Source organism: Aythya marila, assembly GCF_965140915.1.
Source record: "Aythya marila genome assembly, chromosome: 2".
Taxonomy (NCBI): Eukaryota; Metazoa; Chordata; class Aves; order Anseriformes; family Anatidae; genus Aythya; species Aythya marila.
In genome coordinates this window covers 64,077,162-64,102,654 of record NC_139043.1, presented here as the reverse complement: position 1 = coordinate 64,102,654, position 25,493 = coordinate 64,077,162, and the positions used below count along the sequence as shown (strand labels likewise).

The 25,493-nt window shown below is 39.0% G+C and overlaps 1 protein-coding gene across 6 annotated transcripts; it reads right to left on the bottom strand.

Moving 5' to 3' along the window:
• STARD3NL (STARD3 N-terminal like) lies at positions 1 to 25,273 on the bottom strand. Of its 6 annotated transcripts, none has more exons than XM_082755304.1 (8): positions 25,210 to 25,273; positions 14,079 to 14,375; positions 10,928 to 11,005; positions 8,891 to 8,968; positions 7,474 to 7,527; positions 7,255 to 7,372; positions 2,022 to 2,120; positions 1 to 70 (listed from the first exon to the last, which is right to left on the bottom strand). In XM_082755304.1, the coding sequence occupies exons 2-8, from the start codon at positions 14,301 to 14,303 to the stop codon at positions 18 to 20; spliced, it is 705 nt and encodes a 234-aa protein (XP_082611430.1). In that variant the 5' UTR covers positions 14,304 to 14,375; positions 25,210 to 25,273; the 3' UTR covers positions 1 to 17. The 6 variants fall into 6 exon arrangements, with proteins under 6 accessions (XP_082611430.1, XP_082611431.1, XP_082611432.1 ...); XM_082755305.1 differs by lacking the exon at positions 25,210 to 25,273 and adding an exon at positions 25,146 to 25,189; XM_082755306.1 differs by lacking the exon at positions 25,210 to 25,273 and adding an exon at positions 24,194 to 24,381.
• Between the last annotated feature and the right edge of the window lie 220 nt (positions 25,274 to 25,493).

Below are 25,493 nucleotides of genomic sequence, written 5' to 3'. Positions count from 1 at the left end.
CTGCTTTTCCATATTTGCTATACAACTGGTTTTTCACTGTCTTGTTTTTCTTCAGAGTCTTCATCAGATCCTGAACAGGAAGAAAGGAATGTTATTTGAGAGAACTACCAGTAATGGCTCATCAAAAGGTAATTCAAAGTAACTATTTCTCCAAAATATTTAATTTTAGATTGCTTATTTTGTTTTCAGATGTTTCATCTTGAAGGCTTCCTCCCCTCCAGTTACTGAACCCCCAAACCAGCAGTGGGATCATTCCTGAAATACCTATCCTTGTCAAGGGATTCAGTTAGCATGTGCTTCAAGTTTTCTCTACAACACAATCAGGACAATCAACTCCTAAATAGGAGCTCACTGGGAAGCAGGTTTTTCTCACTTGGTGTTTCCTGCCCTTCAAAAGACAGCTATGGAAAACATGTGTGAAACACCAAAATACTCTGCTTTACAAAATTAATAATTTCTGTAACTAGTGTTCTTGCAAGAAAATGTCTCACTCTAAGCTCACTCCTTTACCGTTTGTCTTCTCTCCCCTTTATGATCCCAGCTCTTTTCTGTGACAAAGTGCTAGAGGGCCCCAGAAAGAAAATTTAGCTGACCACAACACCACACGCACAAAGATGGCCCCTGCAGGTGGCAGGGCTTTGCTGGACAGTGATTAGACAGATCAGTCATTTCAGGGAGAGCAAGAAAGTACTAAGCACGTGCAGTGAGCAGTGCTGAGCTGCAGTTCAAGCTACAGTCCAGACTGCAGATGTCTCTGTCTACACCTGAGGTGGCAGTCAGCCCCATCTAGGATGATAGAGGAAATTCTCACTCTGTGCATTGAACATGCATGTCTTGGGCAGTTCAAAGGAGTAGCTGTTTTCAGGCTGACTTTCCACATGCTACACCTGGAATGATTACTTGGCAACGAAGTGTTACATTGAAGATGAAGGGTCAACCCATACAACCAAGTGGATAGAAGAGGATGCTTGAACATGTGTACCTTCAAAGGAAGCAAACTCTTAACAGCCTGTTGTAAACGTCACCTCCTGACAGCAAAGATCTGTTTTTAGATGTATCACTGCGCAAGTGGAAGGGTTTATTTAGCCTGCGTGATCATGAGGAATAGTTTACCTCTACATACTTTTCCAACCAATACGTAAATTGACTAAAAATTGTTCTTAAAAAATTGAAAGTTTGTCTTATATAAAAAAAACACCATATAATTTTGAAGAAATTACTATTTTCAAGCCATGTTACTCCCCATGATCGTGCTACTGAATAAGGATTTAACAATTTCCATGTGGAAGAGATTGCAAGTTTATGTGGAATCACTGAAATGGTTCTTGATTTACATAGTATGCTGGTACAACACAGCGTTATACTCAATGTTGTCTTAATGCTTTCTCATCCCTAGATGGAGCTCTAAGTTCTTTATAACACCAAGACATTCAGCAACTATAGAGGCTGCCACTAAACTGTGCGGTATCGCCAACATTTGTATCTCTATCATGCAAGACTGGCAGAAGTCTCTGTAGCTATTAGTGGATATTTGTATTTTAAATATATTACATAGCACAGCAGAGCTTTACCAAAACAAATTTACATTTTAAGGTAAGAAGACTGACATGGAATCCTGGGGTTCATTCTGGGTCCACTTAATTCAAAGGAATTACTCATTTCCTTGAAATGCCTGCAAGCACATTCTTAAATCTTGGAGTATTTCAATTTATTTTTTGATCACCTCCATTCAGTTGCTGTGCCATTTTATTTCAGAATATCTTTTTTGTAACGACTCTGGGGCACGTCAGAAGACCCACCAACTACCTATATTGTAATTCATCTGATAGGTCATTACTAAACTGAATTACTAAGAAGCTTATGTTTTAGGATTGTAAAGTACACTTTACATTTAAAAAGGAAAATAGTTTCCCCCTTCATCCCCCACCACTTTACACTTCAAAAGAGGGGTGGAGGGAGGAGGGAATATGCAGAAGTTTAATGCCAGTAAGAACAACCATTCATTATACAGACATAACTACCTGCTACAGATTCAGGAGGAGAATAGAACTGCCCATCAGAGAGGACCCCTGGGTGAAGAAGAGCTGCTCGTTCAGAGGCATCCTGCGCTATCAAAAACCCTAAAAGGAAGAAAAAAATCCATGTTATTAGATAGCATCTTAATGATCAAGTCTTGATCAAGATCAAGCACCTTAAAGACTGATGTATTCTATTACCACTCCTAGTAAGTTACATGTACTTCTATAAATTGCTGAGAAAAATGAAAACTGTTCGTTTAACGTGCCTTCTGTACCTTTATGCATCTAAAGAAGCACACTACAGCAAAACATGAGTACTGTACACAAGTTAAGGAATCCTTCTTTCCACTGTGTGCATTAGGATGCATTATGTAAATTTAAATTCATCAATATTCACTGGCTAAGTAAAATTCTGAAATATATTTTTTTAATGCTCGGTGAGCTGCTATGCATAACCAAATAAAGTTCCTCATTTACAGCTTGGTTCCATTTATTTGTCTCAACGCACCTAGTAACTCCAAATCCTTTGGCTCGATTTCACCCCAAATCAGGAAAACACACTAGATCCCAGGGCTATTCTATTGCGTAAAATACAGGACAAAAAAGGGATTGGGAAAGAATGGAATTCATCTCATCCTTACTGCCATCAACAGGTCTTCTGATAAGTAAAGGGGCAAAGATGACGTTTTAGACCAACATAAAGCTATTGAACTTCTATTGTTTACTCTCAGTCATGTAAAGACTGATTGGAGAAAAACAACGAAGTTTGATGTTTAACTGAATCAGGAGAGTTATCTGAGGTGGCAAGCAATTATGTTGGAAAGATTTATTTTTAGTCAATCAACTATTTTTACATATAAATTTATCTTACTAACCCGTTGGAAGTCTCCAAAGGAGATACTTCTTTTACTTATATTTCCATTCTGTCCAAAAGAGGGAGAACAGTCTCCATACTTAACAAGTCACAAGACAATGGAAGACATTCTGGGAGGATTTTAGCTTTAAACCCTGCTCACAGAAGGTAATTTTTAGAACTGGAAATCTTTATCAATGGAAAGACAGGTGGTTTTTTTGGTTTGTTTTTTATTTTTTTTTTCCTTTAAAGGCACAGACATAATATCTCCAAATTGTGAACACTAGCATTAGGTTTGCTGTTTTCTTTTTTTCTTTTTTAAAAACAAACATGAAAGATGGCAAAATTTCAACTTCCATCCCCAAAGACAGTTGAGAAAAGTACCCGGTTAAAAAGCAAAAGCTTAAAATCTTGCTTCCTTACCTGCCTCAGACCAACTTAAGAGCAAATAAGACCCTACATAAATACCATCATCCACCACAATCTGCCTATGCTGCTCATCACGTCTGACTTAATTCCCTAAAACCTGAATTTTCCGGTGAAACCCTTTCTTTTTTTAAAAAACAGAGTTCAAATACAACGCATGTCTAAGTAAATACCATCTATTTGAAGCTTAGTAAGAATGAAGAAAGAAAATATCACTGATTTCCCACAGGATTACGAATATCATCAAGTATCTACGTGAGTCATTTTCTTTGTCTATGAATATTTAGTATAAAACATGGAAAAGTCTCTGAGGTGGTTAGATTTCTTATTTCAGTGTAATGTAACTGTATTTCCTCACCCCCTCAACAAAATTTAAAAAACACAAATAAACAATATCCTAAGTTTCCCTTTCTCTAGGCAAAACTGAATGTACTCAATTCAACCAATTTCTACCTCAGAGTGGTAGAAAAGAGGAGGAAAAAGACTGAAGTAGAAAGACTGCATTTCCGTGAACTAAGGAATGACAGCATCCATATCCATGTAAAGGTTTTGGTTTTACCTAATAGATTAACATCCTTCCAGTGGCATTTCAGACTGTGTTTCTGATAGCGATGTACAAGTAAGAGGTTTGCTGTACAATTACTTGCCTGCTGTTGAAACTAACAAAGCATTTGAGGCAGAAATCTATGCTTTCTTTTCCTCACCAACCAAGAAACATTCTCTTTCAACTAAACCAGTGGGTTTCCTCCATTTATTTGAATACATTCAGTGTCAGATGACCTGCTGCCTCATCTTGAATTCATACTTGCTCTGGTCTCATTCTGTGCATGAAGCAGACTCTCCATAATACTTTGCTTTCCCTTTTCCACCTCAAAGGAAGAGTCAGTGACACATAGTTAATTATCACAGAATCACAGAATTTTCTAGGTTGGAAGAGACCTCAAGGTCATCGAGTCCAACCTCCAACCTAACGCTAACAGCCCTCCACTAAACCATATCCCTAAGCTCTACATCTAAACGTCTTTTGAAGACTTCCAAGGATGGTGACTCCACCACTTCCCTGGGCAGCCTGTTCCAATGCCTCACAACCCTTTCAGTGAAGAAGTTCTTCCTAACATCTAGCCTAAAACTCCCCTGGCTCAACTTAAACCCATTCCCCCTCGTCCTGTCACCAGGCACGTGGGAGAACAGGCCAACCCCCACCTCGCTACAGCCTCCCTTGAGGTACCTAAAAAGAGCGATAAGGTCGCCCCTGAGCCTCCTCTTCTCCAGGCTGAACAAGCCCAGCTCCCTCAGCCGCTCCTCGTAGGACTTGTTCTCCAGGCCCCTCACCAGCTTCGTCGCCCTTCTCTGCACCCGCTCAAGCACCTCGATGTCCTTCTTGTAGCGAGGGGCCCAAAACTGAACACAGTACTCGAGGTGCGGCCTCACCAGAGCTGAGTACAGGGGGACGATCACCTCCCTAGCCCTGCTGGTCACGCTGTTCCTAATACAAGCCAGGATGCCGTTGGCCTTCTTGGCCACCTGAGCACACTGCTGGCTCATATTCAGCCGACTGTCCACCATCACTCCCAGGTCCTTCTCTGCCTGGCAGCTCTCCAACCATTCCTCTCCCAGCCTGTAGCTCTGCTTGGGGTTATTGCGCCCCAGGTGCAGGACCCGGCACTTGGCCTTGTTAAACTTCATGCAGTTGACCTCAGCCCATCGGTCCAGCCTATCCAGATCCTCCTGCAGAGCTTTCCTACCCTCAAGCAGATCGACACACGCACCTAACTTGGTGTCATCTGCGAACTTACTGAGGGTGCACTCGATGCCCTCGTCCAGATCATCGATGAAGATATTAAAGAGGACCGGCCCCAGCACCGAGCCCTGGGGGACGCCACTAGTGACTGGCCTCCAACTGGACTTGGCTCCATTCACCACGACTCTTTGGGCCCGGCTATCCAGCCAGTTTCTAACCCAACGAAGCGTGCGCCAGTCCAAGCCAAGAGCAGCCAGTTTCTTGAGGAGAATGCTGTGGGAGACGGTGTCAAAAGCCTTGCTGAAGTCAAGGTAGACCACATCCACAGCCTTTCCCTCATCCACCCAGCGCGTCACTCTGTCATAGAAGGAGATCAGGTTCGTCAGGCATGACCTGCCTTTCATAAAGCCATGCTGACTGGGCCTGATCGCCTGCTTCCCCTTCAAGTGCTGCATGATGACTCTCAGGAGGATCTGCTCCATGAGCTTTCCTGGCACTGAGGTCAAACTGACAGGCCTGTAGTTTCCTGGGTCAGCCCTCCGGCCCTTCTTGTAGATGGGCGTCACGTTTGCTAGCCGCCAGTCGATTGGGACCTCCCCCGATAGCCAGGACTGTTGATAAATGATGGACAGTGGCTTGGCCAGCTCCTCTGCCAGTTCCCTCAGTACCCTTGGGTGGATCCCATCTGGCCCCATCGACTTGTGCACATCTAAGTGCCGTAGCAGGTCACCAACCAGTTCTTCATGGATAATGAGGGCCACATCCTGCTCCCCATCCCCTTCCACCAGCTCAGGGTACTGGGTATCCAGAGAACATCCGGTATTGCCGCTAAAGACTGAGGCAAAGAAGGCATTGAGCACCTCCGCCTTTTCCTCATCTCTTGTAACTAAGTTTCCCCCCGCATCCAGTAAAGGATGGAGATTCTCCTTAGTCCTCCTTTTTGTGTTGATGTATTTATAGAAACGTTTTTTGTTATCTTTAACGGCAGTAGCCAGATTGAGCTCCAGATGAGCTTTGGCCTTCCTAATTTTGTCCCTGCACAGCCTCGCTACTTCTTTAAAGTCCTCCTTAGTGGCCTGCCCACTTTTCCAAAGCTTATAAACCCTCTTTTTCCTCCTAAGATCAAGCCACAATTCTCTGTTGAGCCAGGCCGGTCTTCTTCCCCGCCAGCTCGTCTTTGGGCATGTGGGGACAGACCATTCCTGCGCCATGAAGACTTCCCTCTTGAAGAGCGCCCAGCCTTCCTGGACCCCTCTGCCCTTCAGAACCGCCTCCCAAGGGACTCCACCAACCAGTGTCCTGAGCAGCTCAAAGTCAGCCCTCCGAAAGTCCAATACAGCGGTTTTACTGGTCCCCTTCCTGGCCTCGCCAAGAATAGTGAACTCCACCATTGCGTGGTCACTCTGCCCTAGACAGCTCCCGACGATCACGTCCTCCACCAGTCCTTCTCTGTTTGTGAAGAGAAGGTCTAGCGGGGCACCTCCCCTGGTAGGCTCACTAACCAGCTGCGTCAGGAAGCTATCTTCCACGCTCTCCAGAAACCTCCTAGACTGCTTTCTCAGGGCTGTGTTGTGCTTCCAGGATATGTCAGGGAAGTTGAAGTCCCCCACGAGTACAAGAGCTGATGATTTTGCAACCTCTGTCAGCTGCCTGTAGAATTCCTCATCCGTCTCCTCATCCTGGTTCGGCGGTCTATAGCAGACCCCGACCAGGACACTAGCCTTGTTGTCCCTGCCGATCCTAACCCAAAGGGACTCGACCTTGTCATTCCCAACCTCGAGTTCTACAACCTCGAAAGACTCTCTAATATAGAGAGCCACACCACCACCCCTTCTATGCTGCCTGTCCCATTATTGTGCCTACCCTCTGCAGAAGAGGGGCCAATTATTCTATGCATTACTCAGAAAGCAAAATTTTACAAGCCCAAGCCAATTAAATTTTCATGTCTTAAACATACAGAATTAGATATGCTCTTGAAGTGTTTGTCAACTAACTGATCTGTCCCTTGTAACTTTGCCTCCTTAAGTTAATAAAACCCCTACTTCTTTGAAGACATATTTTCCTTTACAGAAAAGGAAAAAAATATGCCATATGATTTAATTTTTCCACAGCTCTTCAATTTTTTTGAGAAACTGAAAGAAGCATTCTTCTGCCAGACAATATGGAACTAAATGCTGCCAACTTCAGTAACTGATGGAGAAATAACAAAAGCTTACTGTTTTCTTCTTCAGCTTCTTGTGGTAACACTTTAAAGTCTAAGAACCAGGTTTCAATCCAGGCAAGTATGAAGGATATGATGGGCAGCACATAGCCAAAAGCACCCTGTGAGAACAGCTTGAAGGAAACAAAACCAAGCAGCATTATAGAAATTTACCTGAAGAAATTTGCTTTCAAAAACCAGCAAAGCAAAGCAAACGTTTGATTAGAATATATACCTGTGAAATAATTACTTTTGCTAATAAAAAGGCACTGGTCACTGCTGTTGTAAACTGAAAGAGACAGGGTAAGAAAAGTTAAGATTAGTAATTGGATTTACTTCTCATTTCTGCCATTGTATCAGTTGCAGCTTTAAATAATTTACTAACAGCAAGATTATAAATTAATTATATTATATTTGATATGTTTTTTAAGTGTTATTAAAATAGCCTCATTAATATGGATAGTCTTTTTAATACAGACAGCTCCAAATACATATCTGACTTCTATATAGCAGACAGGCAGTTTAGATGCTACACAGATGATGCATTGTATAAATTGTGACCTTACTCTATAATGAAAAAACAGTATTTTATTCATCAACTCCCCTTAAAAAAAAAAAAAAAAAGAACAGTAAATCCAACTATTTGGGGAAAAGTGAATAGCAATTGCTCCAAATGTTTTTTTCCACTACCATCCAAATCAAAAGATCCATTTCAAATATATATTTGCGTGAGGGAACTTGAACTAATATTTTAATTCACATTCTGATATTATGAAAAAATGAAATCACTTTGAAGACTTGATATTCCCTGACATGATTGAAAAATAGCAGGTGACAAGCTTTTGAACTCTATTAATGTGTTTGAGTGCAGTGATTCTTTAAATAGCAGAACCTAACCAGGGTCTGGTAAGCACGAGCAGAATTTTAAAGACTACCAGCTTCTTCAAAACCTTCACTGAAGCAATAGCTATATTCATTGTTTACCACCACGTCATTTTTGCCCTCGTCACCTCACAACCAACTGTATCAGGTTGGAGGATATAATTGGAAGAAATACTCTAAAGCTACACAACTACGGACAAAGGATTTTTGGATACGTGCACTTAATTTAAAAAAATAAATCACAATCAGAACACCAGTAACTGTTATTTGTATCATGCTAATACCACAATTTCAAACATATCATGACAATCTCAGATTACTAAAGAAACCACATACTACTCACTTGAAGAAGGTTATACATGAATTCATTCCACATGGACCTACTACAGTGTAATGGAAAAAAGTCTGAGATTGCTGGATTTCTGGTACCATAAATGTCAGTTCTTTTTGAAATACAGTTCAATACTTCTGGTTCAAACATAGCTCAAGCAGTAAGTCAGACATATCAAATGGTTATGACCAGCCTTTCATGCTGGATTCAGTTAGTTTTCAATTTGTGTTAACATGATATCTAATAAGGAACACACTCACTATACTATTAAATTCAGGTCTTTAGGCTTAAAATCTTCCAGACGTTTTAGTCTGTTACTGTAAAATGAATTTTTATATACAGAATCAAGATGTTTTTTAACATACAAACATTAAGAGGCATCTAAAAATGTGTTTGATCCATTTTAGTTAAAACTCCATTATGCTTGGCTACTACTCACAGCTATCGCCCACCAATGGCGCAGTCTGCACATTGCATATGCAAGTATTAACACCTTAAATCGAAAGACTGCCAGTAGCTATAGAGAAAGGAAAAAAAAATGTTGGTTAATTCAGGAACACAGAAGAACCACAAGATTCTCAGCTGACTGAAAACACAACTGCTCACAAAATAAATTATAACAGGGCAATCCAAGTTCTGCTATTGAGAAACAAATTTGGAGGTGGTTTTGCTTATTAAAACAGAAAAAGAATATCATTTCCCATTTTTAAAGCACACAGCTGATGCTACTCACACGCCTCCATAGATTCAAATATAAAAGCATGTGCAATTCCACAAATATAAGTTAGAAACATAAGAAAGCTACACAAAACATATTTATGATTATTTTACCTGACTGGAATCTAAACTGTTAAATCTGGATGCAGTTAATCCAGCAAATACCTTGAATGTCACTGCACATCTCACTAATCTTACCAGTGCACTGCTGTGCCAATAGTATCATTAAGAACTGTAAAGATTTAAAAAAATGCAACGGGAAGATGGGATTTTTTAAAAACAATTTTCTGCTTACTTAATGTTTAGATATTTACTGAAATATCAATATTGCAATGATCAATTATTCTTTATGGAGATGCCTGCAGAAACAAGCAGTTACAAATATTTTTAAGGTGAAGATAAATTATGCAATTTCTCAGCCAGAAAAAAATGAAATCAATAGCAGACGGATGAGATTACTGACCCTAACCTTCAGTTTCCCTGTTTATTCTTTCATATTAGATTGCATCCAATTTTAAAAATGTGAAAACAAACACTAAAAAATGAAGAGAGGTCAGGGACAGATAGTGCCAGAGTTACAATAAATACATTTAACATTATGCAAATATGTTTCAGACATTTGTAGCAGAAACAGAAGAAATCCTGTATAAATCCACAACTCATTTTGCAGAATTCAATGACCCAGTCCTTTCCCAGGCAATAGAAATCTGTTATTTCTCCTTAGAAGTTTTTAACCCTTGGTTCAACTACAGGGCAAAATAATCTTCGGAGAATCGAGATTTACAGATAATTTTTTTTTTTTTCATTTCTACAGTAGGGTAAACATCATGGAAAGCAGCCAGCAAAATAATGATGAGAGAAAAAGAGAGGCAGTATAGTTTGATAGCTTATGACATTTTTGTATCCAGTATCTCATTACATTTGACATGGCAAATGGTAAAAAACTTCCTTCTGCATCAGAAAACAGTTTCAAAGAGATATTCTAGATATAGTAATCAGTATTAAGTAACTAAAACAATTTATCTCTACCAGGCAAACAAGATCTGGTAGAGTTAACAATCATGCAAAGGAAATGGGGTGCTTTACAAGAAGCGTAAAGATTTAACTTTCACTTAGAGATCAGTAACTTGGTCTATGCAGTGCAAAACACTTTACAACTACAGAACTACAACCTTGCTGAAAGAGAGAAAAACTTACTGAGGCAGAAGAGCTTTTTCCATGCACCTAAGAAACTTATACATAGGAAAGGAGAACACCATACTTCATGTCACCTGTTTTTAGTACAACGTTAAAACCTTGAGTTAAAACAGAGAAGTCTGAAAGAAACCTGACCTATACAGGCCAACCTGGTAACAGTCTCCCTCCTCACTTCAGACTTATTTATGTGAAAGGACAAAAATGTCAGTTTAAACAAAATGATTTTACAGCTGAAGGACTACTGGTCTACAACTCTTAATGAATTATCGTTAGATTAGATTAGTCTCACATGACTTAGTTTTTCACTTCCCCCTCCTCCCCAAAGCAGAAGCATGCCGAAGCATCTTTATCAACAGGCTCCATGAAAACTTGCTGCCAAAGAAGGACCAAGAAACCCCAACACAGGTGAAATTTGGCACAAGCCTTTCTGGTTTTAATTATCAAGAAGAGATCGACCCTTTCACAGGACTCAAACTTGGGAACAACTGGGGAAGGAAGAAACTGGGAAAACTCTAATTTGCTTTTCTCCCCCCCCTCCCCCCCCTTTTTTAAGGATACTTACAAATATATCAAAATATGAAGAAGAGTAGTCATATTGTAGAACTTCTTTCTCTAATGTAGTTTCAATACCTCCCTTCACCTACAAGGGAACAACACCACACACAGCTTCAGAACAGAAGATACTGAAGCCAGAAAATACACAAATGTGAAGTGTAAATTAATAGTTTCTGATGGATGTACAAACAATCATGAAATTAAACAGAGGAGACAGTATGCTAAAAATATAATTTTAAAGATTATAATCATGAAATACAATGAGAATGCTTTACAAAATCAAAACATTTAGGATTATCACTGTTAATAACCTGACCTACACAAGCTACATTTCAGACTGTCCTATAATAAAAGCAAATGAGTTGCTGAGGGAAAAAGAAATTAAATATAACTTCTCCTACACAGATTTACTAAGCATTTTATGTCTCAGAAGAATCTAAACAGCTGATCAGAAAGGCACCCAGAAATTAGCTCATTAGTCACATGCTAGCAAATAGGAAATACTAAAAATCTCTGATGCTTTAGCACTTGAATTCAAACAACTGAATTAACACTCCAGACCTTTTCCTTCACAGCATATATGCTATTTGTTTCCAGAGAACTGAGCAAAACCAAAGAAATACAATGTAAAGAACACAGAAGCCGTGATCATTAGTTATTTGTCAGAGAATGGTTTAAAATCCAGTCTTAATTCTTTCATTTGCTTGAGGAGATTCATAATTACATCTTCCTTAGCCACCATGTTTCTTTCACATGGAAGCACTCATCACTTTCCTGTCCAAAATGGGTTACTAAGAGAATAATTTAGGATGCATTGGCTCAGAAAACAAGAGTGTCTTAGCTGGGAGTGAAGAACCGTAGTGTTCATATCAGATTCCAAAGGCTGTTTGAATTTAATATTAAATTAGATAATTAAGGACTGCATGAAATAGTTACATAAAGCAGTGGAAAATAACATCAACAAAAAGCTTTAATCTTAAGTTTGATTTCTGTTATCCTTTCAAAGAAAGGAGGTACACTAAAGCATCCCAATATATGCTCACCATCTCAAATCAGAACAGCGTAGATACTTCAACATTCTTTTCCCAACTACATTGCTGGATATTTTTGATTTTTTTTTTTTTTCTGTGACTATACAAGCCAACTCCAAATTTATTCCTTTTTTTTTTTTTTTTTTTCCTCTTTCTCCCCCTCCCCTCTATAACTAGCAGACAGCTTTTTAAATATAGCTTCCCATTGTTTACTCAACTGCAGCTGGTATGGTCATTTATTTCCACCATAAATAAGGAAGATTCTAGAGTGATGGAAACTGTCTGTAGACTCATAAGCCTTTGGAAAGCACTTAGGAGGAAATGGAAGGGAAGATACATGCAAAGTAACACACAGAACACTGTTGCATGGCACTTGAGGTCAATTTAAAAGAAAAGACTAGGCAGTCCCTATTCTCTCCAGTCGCAGACATGCTGTCTCAGCCCTCTCCTCCTATAACATAAAACAAAATACACCACAGAATAAAAGAACACAATACATCAGCACCGGCTGATGACTGAGTTCTGAGACAATTCAGCAAACTGTTCAACATATGGTTGCATGAGCACCATATTAGCACAAGGATGAACAGAGAACCATGACAGCCTTGATGCAGGGTTTGCTCAAACTACCAAGGTAGCTACTCCCTGAAGTGCATAAAAAAAAAAAAAAAAAAAAAAGGTTTTGCTTAAGCGCATTGGATAACAGGGACAATAGGAAAACCAGACATACAGGCACTCTGGAAGCAATTCTGAAGTCCTATTAGTTATGTACCAGTGAAGGACAATCCTAACACAATGCTATTTAGCTTCCCAACAAACAAAACTCAGTTTAAAAAAACAGCACAACAAACTGTGTGTCAAGATTACAGATAGCTCTGAATATTATCACTTATGAAAACAAAACATCATTTTTCATTCTTGCTGACATTTGACACTACAAGGCTTAGGGTTCATAAATTTCCCCTAAAGCAAGGCTTTTCACAAAGAACTGCTAAGATCTTGAGATCCTTTATGCTGCAGCATTCAAAATACCAGGAGTTTATGGCATTTTCTATAGTCTTAAATATACTGAGAGCAATAATATGAAAATCTGTGTTCTAAATCCCCAACAAGAATTACAAAACCAGATTCTGCTCCTCTTAGTCAAACGTGCTGTTAAGAAACTAGCCTAAAACTAGCCAAAATGAAGTATCGGAATTCTAGGTTTTCTTTTGAGCCAGCTGAAATAATGCACCAGATACAACAGACTTTCCACCTAAGGAGATAACAGAAGTCAAAGCCACAAAATTACAGCATTCAGGCAGGCAAAGTTTGCTTTCTCAAATGAAATCAGCAAACAGATTTTTCAGTATATCAAATTATTTGAACAGATGATTCCTAAAACTTCATAATGTCAGACTAAGGTTATTTATTTGTGACCAAATGATGACAAATGTTAACTTGAGAACTTTATTATCTAGAAAAGGGATTCCTCCTATTTTTTCATTTGTGCCCTTTCATAAATGAATTTTTAGGTTATAGCTTAAAACTGAACTCCAAAACTGGAATGCTAGTGATCAAATACTAACAAACCTTCTACCCTACTTCTTTCCAGAAATTTCCTAAGAACTAGTTTGTCTTTCAAATTACAAATGCTGCAGTTAAAAGGTAGCAACTGCAGCAGTTTATATTGTTTCAATGTATCCTACCACAAACAACATACTTATACTAGGTTTCTCAGAAAATATAGCACTACATAAGAAAGGTTTTTGCCATTTAAGTCTTTTTAACACTTCAGTCACTGAAGTACTCAGGAGAACGAACACTCTTAATACTGATAAAATTCACCCTATTTGCCACATTCAAACAACCATAGTAATACTTCTGTTTTCTTGCTGCCTGAGAAGTTCACTGGACTTCCAATAGTTTCCTCAACACTGTTCATAGACTAGAGGAACATCAAAAGGTTTAATTATATGAATAAAAACGATATATTCTAATGATAAAAGTAGGTATCAAGTTCATAAAACACTAAAAATGAAAAACTGCCTTAGTTTCAATGATACGAATAGCATACAGTTGGGATAGAAAGCTTGTTAACCACTCCTGAAGCAAATAAAGTCTAGGGGTACTGAAAAGACAACTCACATTTAATTCTATTATCCACAGCAAGGTTATGAATAAGAGATCAAATGTAACGAACAAACAGAAAGTCCTTCTGACATCTGATATGCCTTTCTTCTCTCGTCCATCGTAGGACTCAATCCTTGCCATCAGCTGTGCCGGGTTGATAGAGTGGACATCTCGCAAGGATGGACAGGATTCCACGCTGCTGCTGTGAGCATTTTCTGCATCATTTGGCACCCTATTCATCCTGGGTTTGCTTAAAGTAGTCTTCTTCCAGGCTCACCATCACTTGAAGGATGATTCATATAGGAAGAATTTCTAAGTAAACAAAGATATCTAATTAGTCACTAAAGCACCAAAAATCCACTACACAATTTTTTGCTTACCAAGTCAGTTTTTTGTTTCACCATAAACTGACAGCTAGGAACATTTGGTAAGTAGATTCTAAAAAATGTTTCAAAAAGAAAAAAGATACACCTATGCCCTCTTCATTCGCTAAGATTTGTGAAACAAGAGAAATAAACTTTCATATAGACAGGTGGGAATAAGAGAGCACTGTCTAGATGTAGAAGACTCCATTCTCTGTGCTGCCGTATTGACATCAAACAGGCATAAATAGAAATCATGATATACATCTTTAAGATTTCTGACTTAAACACTCAAAAGTAACCCAGCTTAAAGGAAGTTCCACACAGCATGCGCCATTCCCACATGCCCTGGCACTGGTGACGAGGACAAGAGACAGGTGCTTGTCCTCCCTCTGCACTTCCCCTCCTTGGGATGCAATGAGAAAAGAGCAAGGATGTGGAGGAATGGTTAAGTGAAGTAGGTCATGTGAATGTTGAGCAACTAGGAGGTCGCGAGCTAAGAAAGTATCGAACGCAGCTCATATGAGTCTGAGAAAGTACGTAACGTCTGGGAGCTAATCAGGCACAAGGACACGATATCTGTTGGTGGTCTGGGAAAGTACTAACTGTGTTATTTCGGTTGATGGGAGTGAGAAACTAGCTGATAAAATAGAGAAATGCACTAACCAATCATGAGCTTAGCTTCAGCAATATGTATGAGCTAATTATATTGAATTAGATAAAAGACAACTGAGCTATCCAATAAATCGAAGTTCACTGATCACTCATATTGAGCGTCTGTGTCTTCCTTCCATCAACAACAAATGTCCTCGCAACACAAGGAGGTTAGGAGGTTGCCTCCTGGCCTCCTCTTCTCCAGGCTACACAACCAAGTGTCCTCAGCCTTTCCTCATGGGAGAGGGAGGAATCCTCATTGGACATGCTATCAGCACATCCCAAACTAGCATTACCAAAAGGTTAAAAATCCATTAAAACCCCTAAATACTGTAGTAAATATTCTACAAAGCAAGTATACAGATATCTGTTCTACAGATTAATTCATCTGCAATGCCTCTACTGACTATAAGGCTTTTGAAAAAAAAGATTCTCAGGTTCAATTTCTTATAAAACTGGAACAGACTAATATGCTCAATTAGAAACTCAACCCCCCCCCTCCTAGAAGGAGCTGATGAAGGTTACAAGTTTCAAGGAAATGCATAGAAATGTTAATTTTATGCAAACACTCAGAAGATTAAGCTATACATCCCACAATACAAATCACATCAGTCAAGCTTCTGTAACTCTGGGGTAGTAACTTCTTGAAATTCAAGAACACAAATTTGTCTCTTCCTGTGTGGGCTGTCTTTCAGTAAACCACAAAATGGAAACAAACGCTTCCCACTCTTCTATCCCAAGTAACAACATCGTTTCAACTCCACTAGGCAAGAAAACAGGCATGGCACAAGAGGAAAAGCATACGTGATTTGTAACACAGCACTAGACAAACCAAAGGATAGACAGAGATGTAGGAAAAGGAAAGGTGGGAAAGGGGGTCTCCAGTGCAAACACATCACTGCTGAGGAAAAGGCAGATACAAGAGGGATGGTTGAAGGGATGGTTCCAACCAGATTTAGCACAGTGCATCTTCACTGTCCTTAACTCCCCCTCCTGTTTGCCCAGCTTTTTGTGTGAGTTACTGCAATGACTCTCCCCAGTCAGTACCAGCCTCGGCTCTGGAACACAGCTCCCTCCCCTCTGAGTCACCGCCAAATTAGAAATTATAAACACTTAAGCAAGTGAACAAACTTGGAAGTTAAACAAACTTGCAACACATTTCTGTGCAAAACACTTACAATGAAGTACTGAAAGCACTAAGAAGCTTTAGGTTAAGAACACAAATGTGGAATTCTTTCACAGTAAGAATCACGGATGAACCCGCTTCTCCCCAGCTCTACTGTACTGATGAACATTTTCAGCCAGAAAATGCTTTGCAATTATTTCTATACCTCTGCTTCAAATACCAGCCACTAAACCTTCTACAAGTCACATATATCAGTTAGCTTGATAATAGCCACTTATTTTCTAAAACATCTGCCTACTAAAACAAAACATTTCATTTAGCCACTCTACACAAGGAAACATTTCAGTACAGGAACATAGCAAAGGCGAGAGGAAACCAGGTTCTCTCATAACAGCCTCCAGTAAAGTCCGTGCTCTGTACCCAAGGGTTCGTTTTGCTCCTTTACAGAAAGGAACAAGATTTTGAAACCAACTAAAAACTCTGCAAAAAGCTCTGCCATCTGTTCTGTCCTCTCTTCCCTTGAACAGAAACAATACTCATTGCCATGAGTTTCCTCTGTGACACCAGACTCACAATCCTCTTATTGTAAGTTTACTGAAAGGTTGAAACTTTTCATAGGGAAATATTTTTTCCTGAGATAAGAATCCACACTAGTAAATTTGTGATACACTTTCTCCTCATGCCTTCTGACTCTATAAGAAGTAAAAGGGCTTTTTGTTTGTTTTTGGCTTCTTAACCAATACATTCACATTCACCCAACTCCTACTGCTAAAGTAAAAACTTAGCTAAGTCAATTTTTTATACAGACCCATTAAAAGTTAAACACTTTTATTTTTTCCTGAAAAGTAGCCAAGATTTAAAATACTATTTTATTTTATTTTTTTTTTTAACACTTCACAGTTATGGCTGTAACTTAAGCTTCCAAACAGATAACTAAATACCCAAATTTATCCTGGAGAACTGAAGATTTTACTTGATTAATAGTATTAACTAGTATGGGTGAAAAGTAAAGGTTTCTGTTAAAATAAGCCAGGTTAACTGCTAAGAACTGTACTCCTTCACTGCCCTCAAGTCTAATGAATATTTTCATAACACATGATGAGAAGTACCCCTTGATTTTAAGGCTACGTTTACAATTAACACAATTATTTTCCCTTTAATATAAGCAGATGGCACATGTTATACATCTGCTAGTTTTGCATGCATATTAGAGATGGACGATCAGGATAGTACTTCTCTTTTTTTACCACTATACTATCCTTATTCTTCCATTCTACCATCCTTGTTTTAATTTATTTTGATGATTACTATACTAATTTATTATTCATAAGCTACAATGTAATTTGTTACCTTTTTTCTTTACAAGTAAAAAAAAAAAAAAAAAAAAAAAAACATAGCAAAACGTAACTGAGATAACCAGAATTGAAAGCAAAAAAATTAGAAAATAGCTCACTCAAAAGGCAATTAGCAGCTCATCAGAACTGAAAGTGAAAGTATCATGTGTAAGTGATTTTAGGAAAAGAAATACTAGCTAAAAGTATCAGAGAAACTACAAGAAAAACTATGTTAGCATAAAAGAAACTATGCACATCAAGTAATGTGTTATGACTGCCATTGAAACCTATAAAAAACTATAGTATTTTCTATCTATGTCTCTGACAACACAGAACACTCCCAAGAATTCCCATCTTTAATAGCTTTCCTGTGAAGGTTAAAAAAAAACCTGAAAATTATTTCTTTTCAATGAGTAAAACAAGATGACATCGCCAACACAATGGTCAGGATGCCAAAGTAGCACAAAAAATACAGGGTTTTCATTAGTAAATTAAAGTTTTTCCCTTTCTTGATGAGAAAGCTGAGACTGCAACAGTAGTAATATTCATTCATAAACAAACAAAAAGTACTTATTTGCCAACAAGTTTTCTCATATACCAATAAGAAAAAAACATACCAGTTCTTTACCTCTCCATCTCCTTATCAAACTTCATGCTACTTACAGTCCCTGTTTGTCTCTAGGAACAATTTGTGACATCAAAAACAGAATTCCTTGCAATACCAGAGCTTAATACAGCAACCAGCATTATAATCGTAACACTAAAGCATTTAAGTGACACCTCAAGACAATCTTGGGTAATTGTAACACACATTTGTGTAACCTCAAACAATGATGAAGTGTCAGCCAACTGCCAACCTATTACCTGCAGTAAATGGTCTTGAAGCCAGCACATCCCGAGTCGGCAGCTTTCCAAAGGAACCAGACCCTGGGGATCTTTCCAAAGGTCCAACCCCAGGCCCCACACAGGCAGCATCCACCACAGATAATGAACATTCCCACTGGGGCACTCTAGGATTCAATGATTCAGCACAGCAAACTGTGCCAGGCTTGAGTTCTCTAAATAAATTCTCCAGAAGGAATAAGGGACCTCAGGGCCTGAGACTTAACTGTCATCCCTATTTGCTCTCCTACCATCACAAACATCTCCAACATTATTCTTTTTCTGCACATGGAGAAATGTTACTTTAGCCAACATCTCAGACAGAATAAGCAACTAATTGTAAAGAATGCATTCCCATAATGCAATATACAAAGGCTAATAAACGAGGAATATAAGGATAAATCTGTTTTATCCTCCAGGAGTATCAGCAGAAATCTCTGATGCTGTCTTCTGACAGCTCCAACATCAACCCAGTTAAGAGCTACCCCAGATAAAGCTAACTGCTCTGAAGAACAGGTAATGCCAACTAAAAATTAAATTAAAAAATCCCAAAGAGACAGAGATTGCTTCCAAAGTTTACCCGGACACTTTTTTACACCATTCTCTGCTAGAAACAAACCAAACCCATCCTGCTGACAGGCTCTCCCTCTATTTTGTATTTAAGTGAAAGAACCCATTTTTGTGAAGTGGGCTTGTAGCAGACACATTGCTAGGGACCTCCTGGTAGCCATTTCCCCTTTTCTGAATGAGCACTTGGAACCTTTTCAAGCTGCACTCATTCTATTTTTATCTGTAACATATCACTGCCCTAGAAGCATCTTAAGGATTCAGTATCTTTGAAAATGTCTCAGCCTGAAGTAATGTCCCTGGTAAGTATTTCTTACTAGGCATGAAAACATATTTAAAAAATAATTAGCATAGACCTTTAGTGAAATACACCAACTTAATTTTAAAATTGATTCAGTTAATAGATATTATATCCTGATCTTTGAAGCACAAAATTTGGAAAATGGAAATATTTCCAGATGCAGTTCCCTTCAGGAAATCTGGAGTTTAGCTAAACAAGAGCAGATAGTATTTCAATACCACAAGACTTCACTGGACTGGTCAACAGCAGTATATTACTCACATTGAGTTGAATCACATAAGCAGAATAAAAAGACAAATTTGTATAAAGCCTGGCTGACGTGAAGCAGACACATAGCTACAGAAAATGGAGAGAATGGAAAAAAAAAACAAAAACACGTGTAGCCACAGAATCACAGAAATGTTGGTTGCAAGGGACCTCTAGCAGGACTAGCATTGGACTACCATCAACATTTGGTCAGTATAGGCTCTGTTTTACTGAGACTTGAAAACTTTTATGTTTCTCTGGGTAACACTTACCAGTACCACACCAACTTTCTAGAGAAGTCTTGTGGAATTGAAATTCCAGGGCTTTATAATATCTGTTCTTGTTTAGCTAAACTCCAAATTTGCAAGATGAAACTGCATCAGGAGATATTTCCATTTTCCAAAGGTTTTCCTATGTTCATCCCAAGCCTCCCGAGGCATAGTTTGTTGATGTTGCCCCTTGTTTTGGCTCCTGAAATGAGTTCGGCTATCAGCCACTGCTTTAAGCCTCATGTGTAGCTGCATGTATTAGTTAGACAAAATCCAAGCATAAAAGGAAGCCATAAAGAGAAAAAAAAAAAACAAAAAAACAAAAAACACAGATTTGACACAGCAAAAATTAAATAGCAGATATTTTATGGTGATTCCAGCCTTTTCTGGACTTTCAGTTTCAGAAAATTAGCTAACACTTGTTGGGTGACCTTACTGGCATAACTGATTCCCAAAGATGCTTATTTTCAAAGGGTTTAAATGACAACCTGAAGGTATCTGCCCTTAATACAGTAGTAGCCTTTAGGGTGATGAGAAGTTGCCCAAGTGATTTATCATGTAGTTTATAAGACTGCTTACTTCTTGACATGATAAATCCAAGACACATCATCTGAACTGTGAGACAGATGAAAAAAAAACTTCATCTGGGTCAGCATGAAAAATCACATCTGTTTTGCCATTAATTACTTCACAGCGCATTTGAGAATTAAGACTATTTTTCTTCCTTTCTCCACAGATTTCTTATTCCATTTAAAGAATAAAGTTCACAGAAATACACACTTGTTTTTACAAGCTCTGGTTTTAAAATAGGGAGGGAGGCAGAAGTTGTTAAGCTATGCAAGTAGATACACCCTAATACTGGACATGTCTATTCAAAACTAAAACCCACTTAGTAATACAGAACTACAAAATAACCAAATATAAGCTAAAAAAACAGTGGTTAACATTTGGAAAGGAGACTGAAATAAAAAACATACACAATTTTCATTGACATGAGACATTCTAGTTAGCATGCAGGTCATATGATATCATCAAAAGGTCCAAAGGCAGAACCATCATTTACAGAATTAAAAACAATTGCTTCAAATCGATATTAAGTGGGTTGTATTGAAGGTGAAGCAATACTTAAAATGCATGGCTGCACAGTGCACAAAGAAACTCAGGCTCTAAAAAGTGAAAACAATTAGTACGGACCAACATAAACATATCAAAAACTACCTCGAGTCTAATGCTAAAAAGATGGGACCATAGATGCCAATTCTAGGAACTGTTCAGCACAAGGACAGTATTCTATCTATAGGAAAGCACACCTCCCTTCTCTGTAGTATAGGGTAAATCAGCTCCACAGCAACTACTGCAATGTTCTCCTTCTCCATCAGAGATTTTGTGTACTTACACTTACAGATGTACTTTATCTTGCAATCTATCCTCTATCCTATCCAGTTCCTTAGTGAAAGAAAAAAAATAATAAAAGCTTTTAGATACTGTTGTGTTCTACCTATTCTACCTAGGCCAAGCACTTTAATCAACATAAGACAGAAAAATTCCAATGCTCATGCTCAATGCCGCATGCTCACAAAATTCCCAAATATAAGTACAAGATACTGCATATAACTTTTTGGCATTACCCTGCATGCCCAATGAAGCAACACAGCAGGAATCACAAGTTACAAATACACAATACATTTAGAAACCAGGACGTCTTCGAGTAGGAGGTGCAGGACAGTACTTTTCAGCGTACAGGCAAACACCTTAAGAAGGGCTCAGCTGTGTCTGAGCATTAAGAACTAGAGTGGTTCTGCATGACCCTGAGGTAGAAGCTCTTACCTACCCAAGTCATAAGGAAGTTTCTCACTCAACGTACAAAATGAGTAAGCACAAACTATTTGAGTGCAGCCTGTACAGCATACAAATTATTCTTGTACTTATAATGCACATCTGGTTTCATACTGATGAACCTTGAAATAACTTATTGCCAAGATTTGGAAAGATACATTACCAAGCAGATAATTAGATGTCAGACAAAAGACAAAGCAAGAAGAGCGATGGTTGTTTTGGTTGAAAAATGCTTCCCAATTTCTTATGCTCTAATAGTGACCTGACAAAACTGACAGTGCAGCCACACACATCCCACAGTCATACTGAGCAGTATTTTTCTCAGTGTGGAAGAGTGCAGGACAGTTTACAAGCTAAAAGGAGAAATGGGGACAAAAAAAGTAAGTCAAAATATGGGGTCATTAGGACATCTGAGGAAACAGCAAAGTCATCTTCCCCTGTCCCAGGAGCGATTCTAACTGATACAGAAAGTCAAATCAAAGTGCTCCAAGCATGGGCTAATTTTTCCCCTGCTAGTAAGCGCTGTCCTGCACTACCACTTCACTTCTTGCCCTACAAGAGCTGAAAAAATTGCAAACAGCCTGTAAATTTGGTATTGGTGATGCCTTGCTTTTATCCTCATTGCCATTTTTACCTCCAGGATCCTTCCTAACAGTACATCCCAAGCATTTTACTTCTAAAATGACCAACAACAGCTTTGTGCCTTTACATGAGCGTGCTCAAACAAGACATGGGAAATGTCACATGAAGGAACAGTTCCTCAGAGTTAAACCTAAGCAAATCTGTTTATTTGTTTAATCAAGAGTGTGTCTTTGAATTGGCAACTCTATTCTATTTTAAGAAAAATATAAAAATCTGACATGTAGGGAAGATGCACTGTAACATACACTGAAGTTGTGGCTCAGATCTCACCTTCACTTGACATTTAACCACTTCAAACTACAGGCCTGACCTGCATGCATTTTGTCCCTGTTACAGTTAAGTCCTCAGAACATACAATGAAAAAGCACTTCAGTTACAGAATTGTTGATGTATTCTATTTGAAACCAATACATTTTGGTTTATAGTATTCACTTATTTAATTAACTAATTAGCAAAGCTAAATTGTTGCTTTCCTTTAAAGAAAAAAAATCACCTCTTTCTTGGTTTAGATGTTTTGGACTAGTTTTACCAAAGAAATGAAACTATTTCATTGTATGTTAAATGCAATCAGCTCACAGTTATATTAATTACATATATATAAACCATACAAAAGGTACTATATACATACCATATGCTGGTAACATACAATAGCTGTTGGCAACAGAAAACTCAAAAAAGAAAAACAAAAAAACCATCTGATTTCTTGGAAAAGGAGGGAGGGAGGAAGGGGGGAAAACTGACCTAAAAGGGAAGTAGTACAAGGATAGAGCAAAGACAATTAACCTCCACCACATCTTAACTCTTCTTCTCAACATTATCCTGTTCTCTGAAGCTGATGTTGCAGCCCACCCAACATCAGCTCTCAAAAATAAAGATTTCACTGCACACTTCACCACATTAAGCATTAAATAATAAGCAAAAAGAGTTTATAATACGTTCAGTTTACCAGTCTTATAACAACTGTAGGCCAAATAAACCTACTTCTGAGTTATCAATACCACATACAATTTATCCTGTCAGCATTTCTCTATAAATATAAAACACAAATCTTTAGAGAGGCCAAACATCTTACTGAGGTATCAAACATAATACTGGTTTACCACATAGAGAAAACAAGCAAATATTAGTAAGTGTCCTAACTGAACAACAAACATATGCCCCAAGGCTGCAATCTAGGTACTACTGGAACAAGAAAAGCTCAGGCATTTTATATACTAGTGAGAAACCACCAGGATTCCTTCACCCTCTCAAGAGCTATTCAACAAAATGGTGCGAAAGTTTTCTCAATGTGAATTTGATCCCTGGGAATTCCTCAGAGCTCTTAAGAAACACAGTATTTTAAGAACTTAATAACTGTGTTAAAATACAAAAACTTTTGTAAGATTTTTCAGTTTTAACTCTGATTTTATAGGTCATGAACACATTTCAAAGCAAAAGGAAGCATCACATTTTATGTTACCTCAACTTTTCTCCTTATAAGGCTTAAATGACACTGGAAGAAAATGTTACCTAGTCCAAGCTGCAGCAAACTCTAGCAGAGATCTACACCTGGGCCTTCAGCATAGAATATTTCTCCCAGCAAACTTCTGCCTAATTTGTCTAGTTTTTCTCTCAGTGCTAGACAGAATTTAACTCCTGCTACCTGAGGTGACATGATTTCAGGACTTTGGATGATGACTGAATAGCTAATCTTAATATGTGAAGCACAATGTCATTATAAGATACTTGGTTATCTACTCAGATCTTTTTTTCCAACCTTTATTTCTAATCTCATACCTAGCTGAATTTAACCCAGTGAGGTGGAGAGGTGGGACAAAAAAATTGCCTTTTAACCTGATCACTAAGAATTTCAAATTAAAAACAGATTTTTATCTGATAGTAAGATCAGAGAATATTTGACAAGCAACACACCTGTAATCCTTTAAACATTAAGCTGTTGGATGGTGCTGGCTAACCATCTGACATCACAGTCTGCTGATGCCACAATTGTCATTTATCATTACTTCACCAGACCCTTCTGCAAAAGCACTGATAGCATTTCACTTGTTGACTTGATTTTTGGATGAAATCCATTAATCTTGCTTATGAGAAATTTGGGGAGCCAGCCTCAAGAGGGCCTATAAAATATTTCAGTAAATATTTGGGCCTATGAAATATTTCAGTAAATGATGCTATTAAAGCATACGTTTAGCTATGATGCTATTAAAGCATACGTTTAGCTATGATGACCCAATGAAGTTTCAAATGGGAAAATCTAAATACATTCTTTCAAGCATATTGAAGCCTAGAATAACTGCAGAGTTAGTTTGGAAATGGTTGTGGCTAAACAATTATTTGAGAATTCAAGAAAATTATAACGCATTCTCGTCTAAATGCATCAAAAAGAAAGCCTAACGCATCTAAGAGTGAATCAAGCCCCAAATTTCAGTATCATTAGAAAGGTCGAGCATTTCTTTCTCCAAACACCAAGTCTACACAGCACATCCCCCCTGAAATAAACAAACAGATGGGCAGAAACACACGTGAGTTATTACAAAGATTCTTAAAAGGGTTTTATCCAAAGCGTCTGGCGCTGAACCCTCACCAAGAAAAATAACAGGTGAGCAAAACAGAGAATGCACCCTGCATCTGGCCTACGTAAAACTGCAACCACAACGCCCTGTGACCCCTCCTAGCCTCTCCCGGCCCCCGGGAAGAGGGAAAAAATATTGTAAATATTGTAAACATAAATATATATATATATATAATAAAGGAAGAAAACCCCGCCCTGCTGCTGCTGCTGCTGCTGCTGCTGCTGCTGCTGCACCACCACCACCACCTTTTCCCTCTCCTCCTCCATCTTTCCCCCCCGCCCAGCCGTTACCGTGGCCGTTGGCACCAAAGGCCTCCGCGCGCGCTGCCCTCCCCCCGCGCCCTGCTGCTCCTACCCCGCGCGCAGGGCCCCGGCCGTAGACACCCAGCGCCGCAGGCCCGGCCCAGCCGGGAGGGGCGGGGGCGGGGCGCGGGGGGCGGGGCCGCTGCGTGGGGGAGGCGGGGTTAGCGTCAGGGGGCGGGGTCAGGGGCGGGGGCGGGGCTGGGCTCTCTGGAGCCCCGTCCCCTCCGAGGGGAGCGTCTGAGGGGAGGCAGGGGGGCGCCATTTTGTTCTGTGGGAGCCGTGGCCTCGTGGCGGTTGGGAGAGGACCTCCAAGATCACTTGGTCCAACCGTACCCC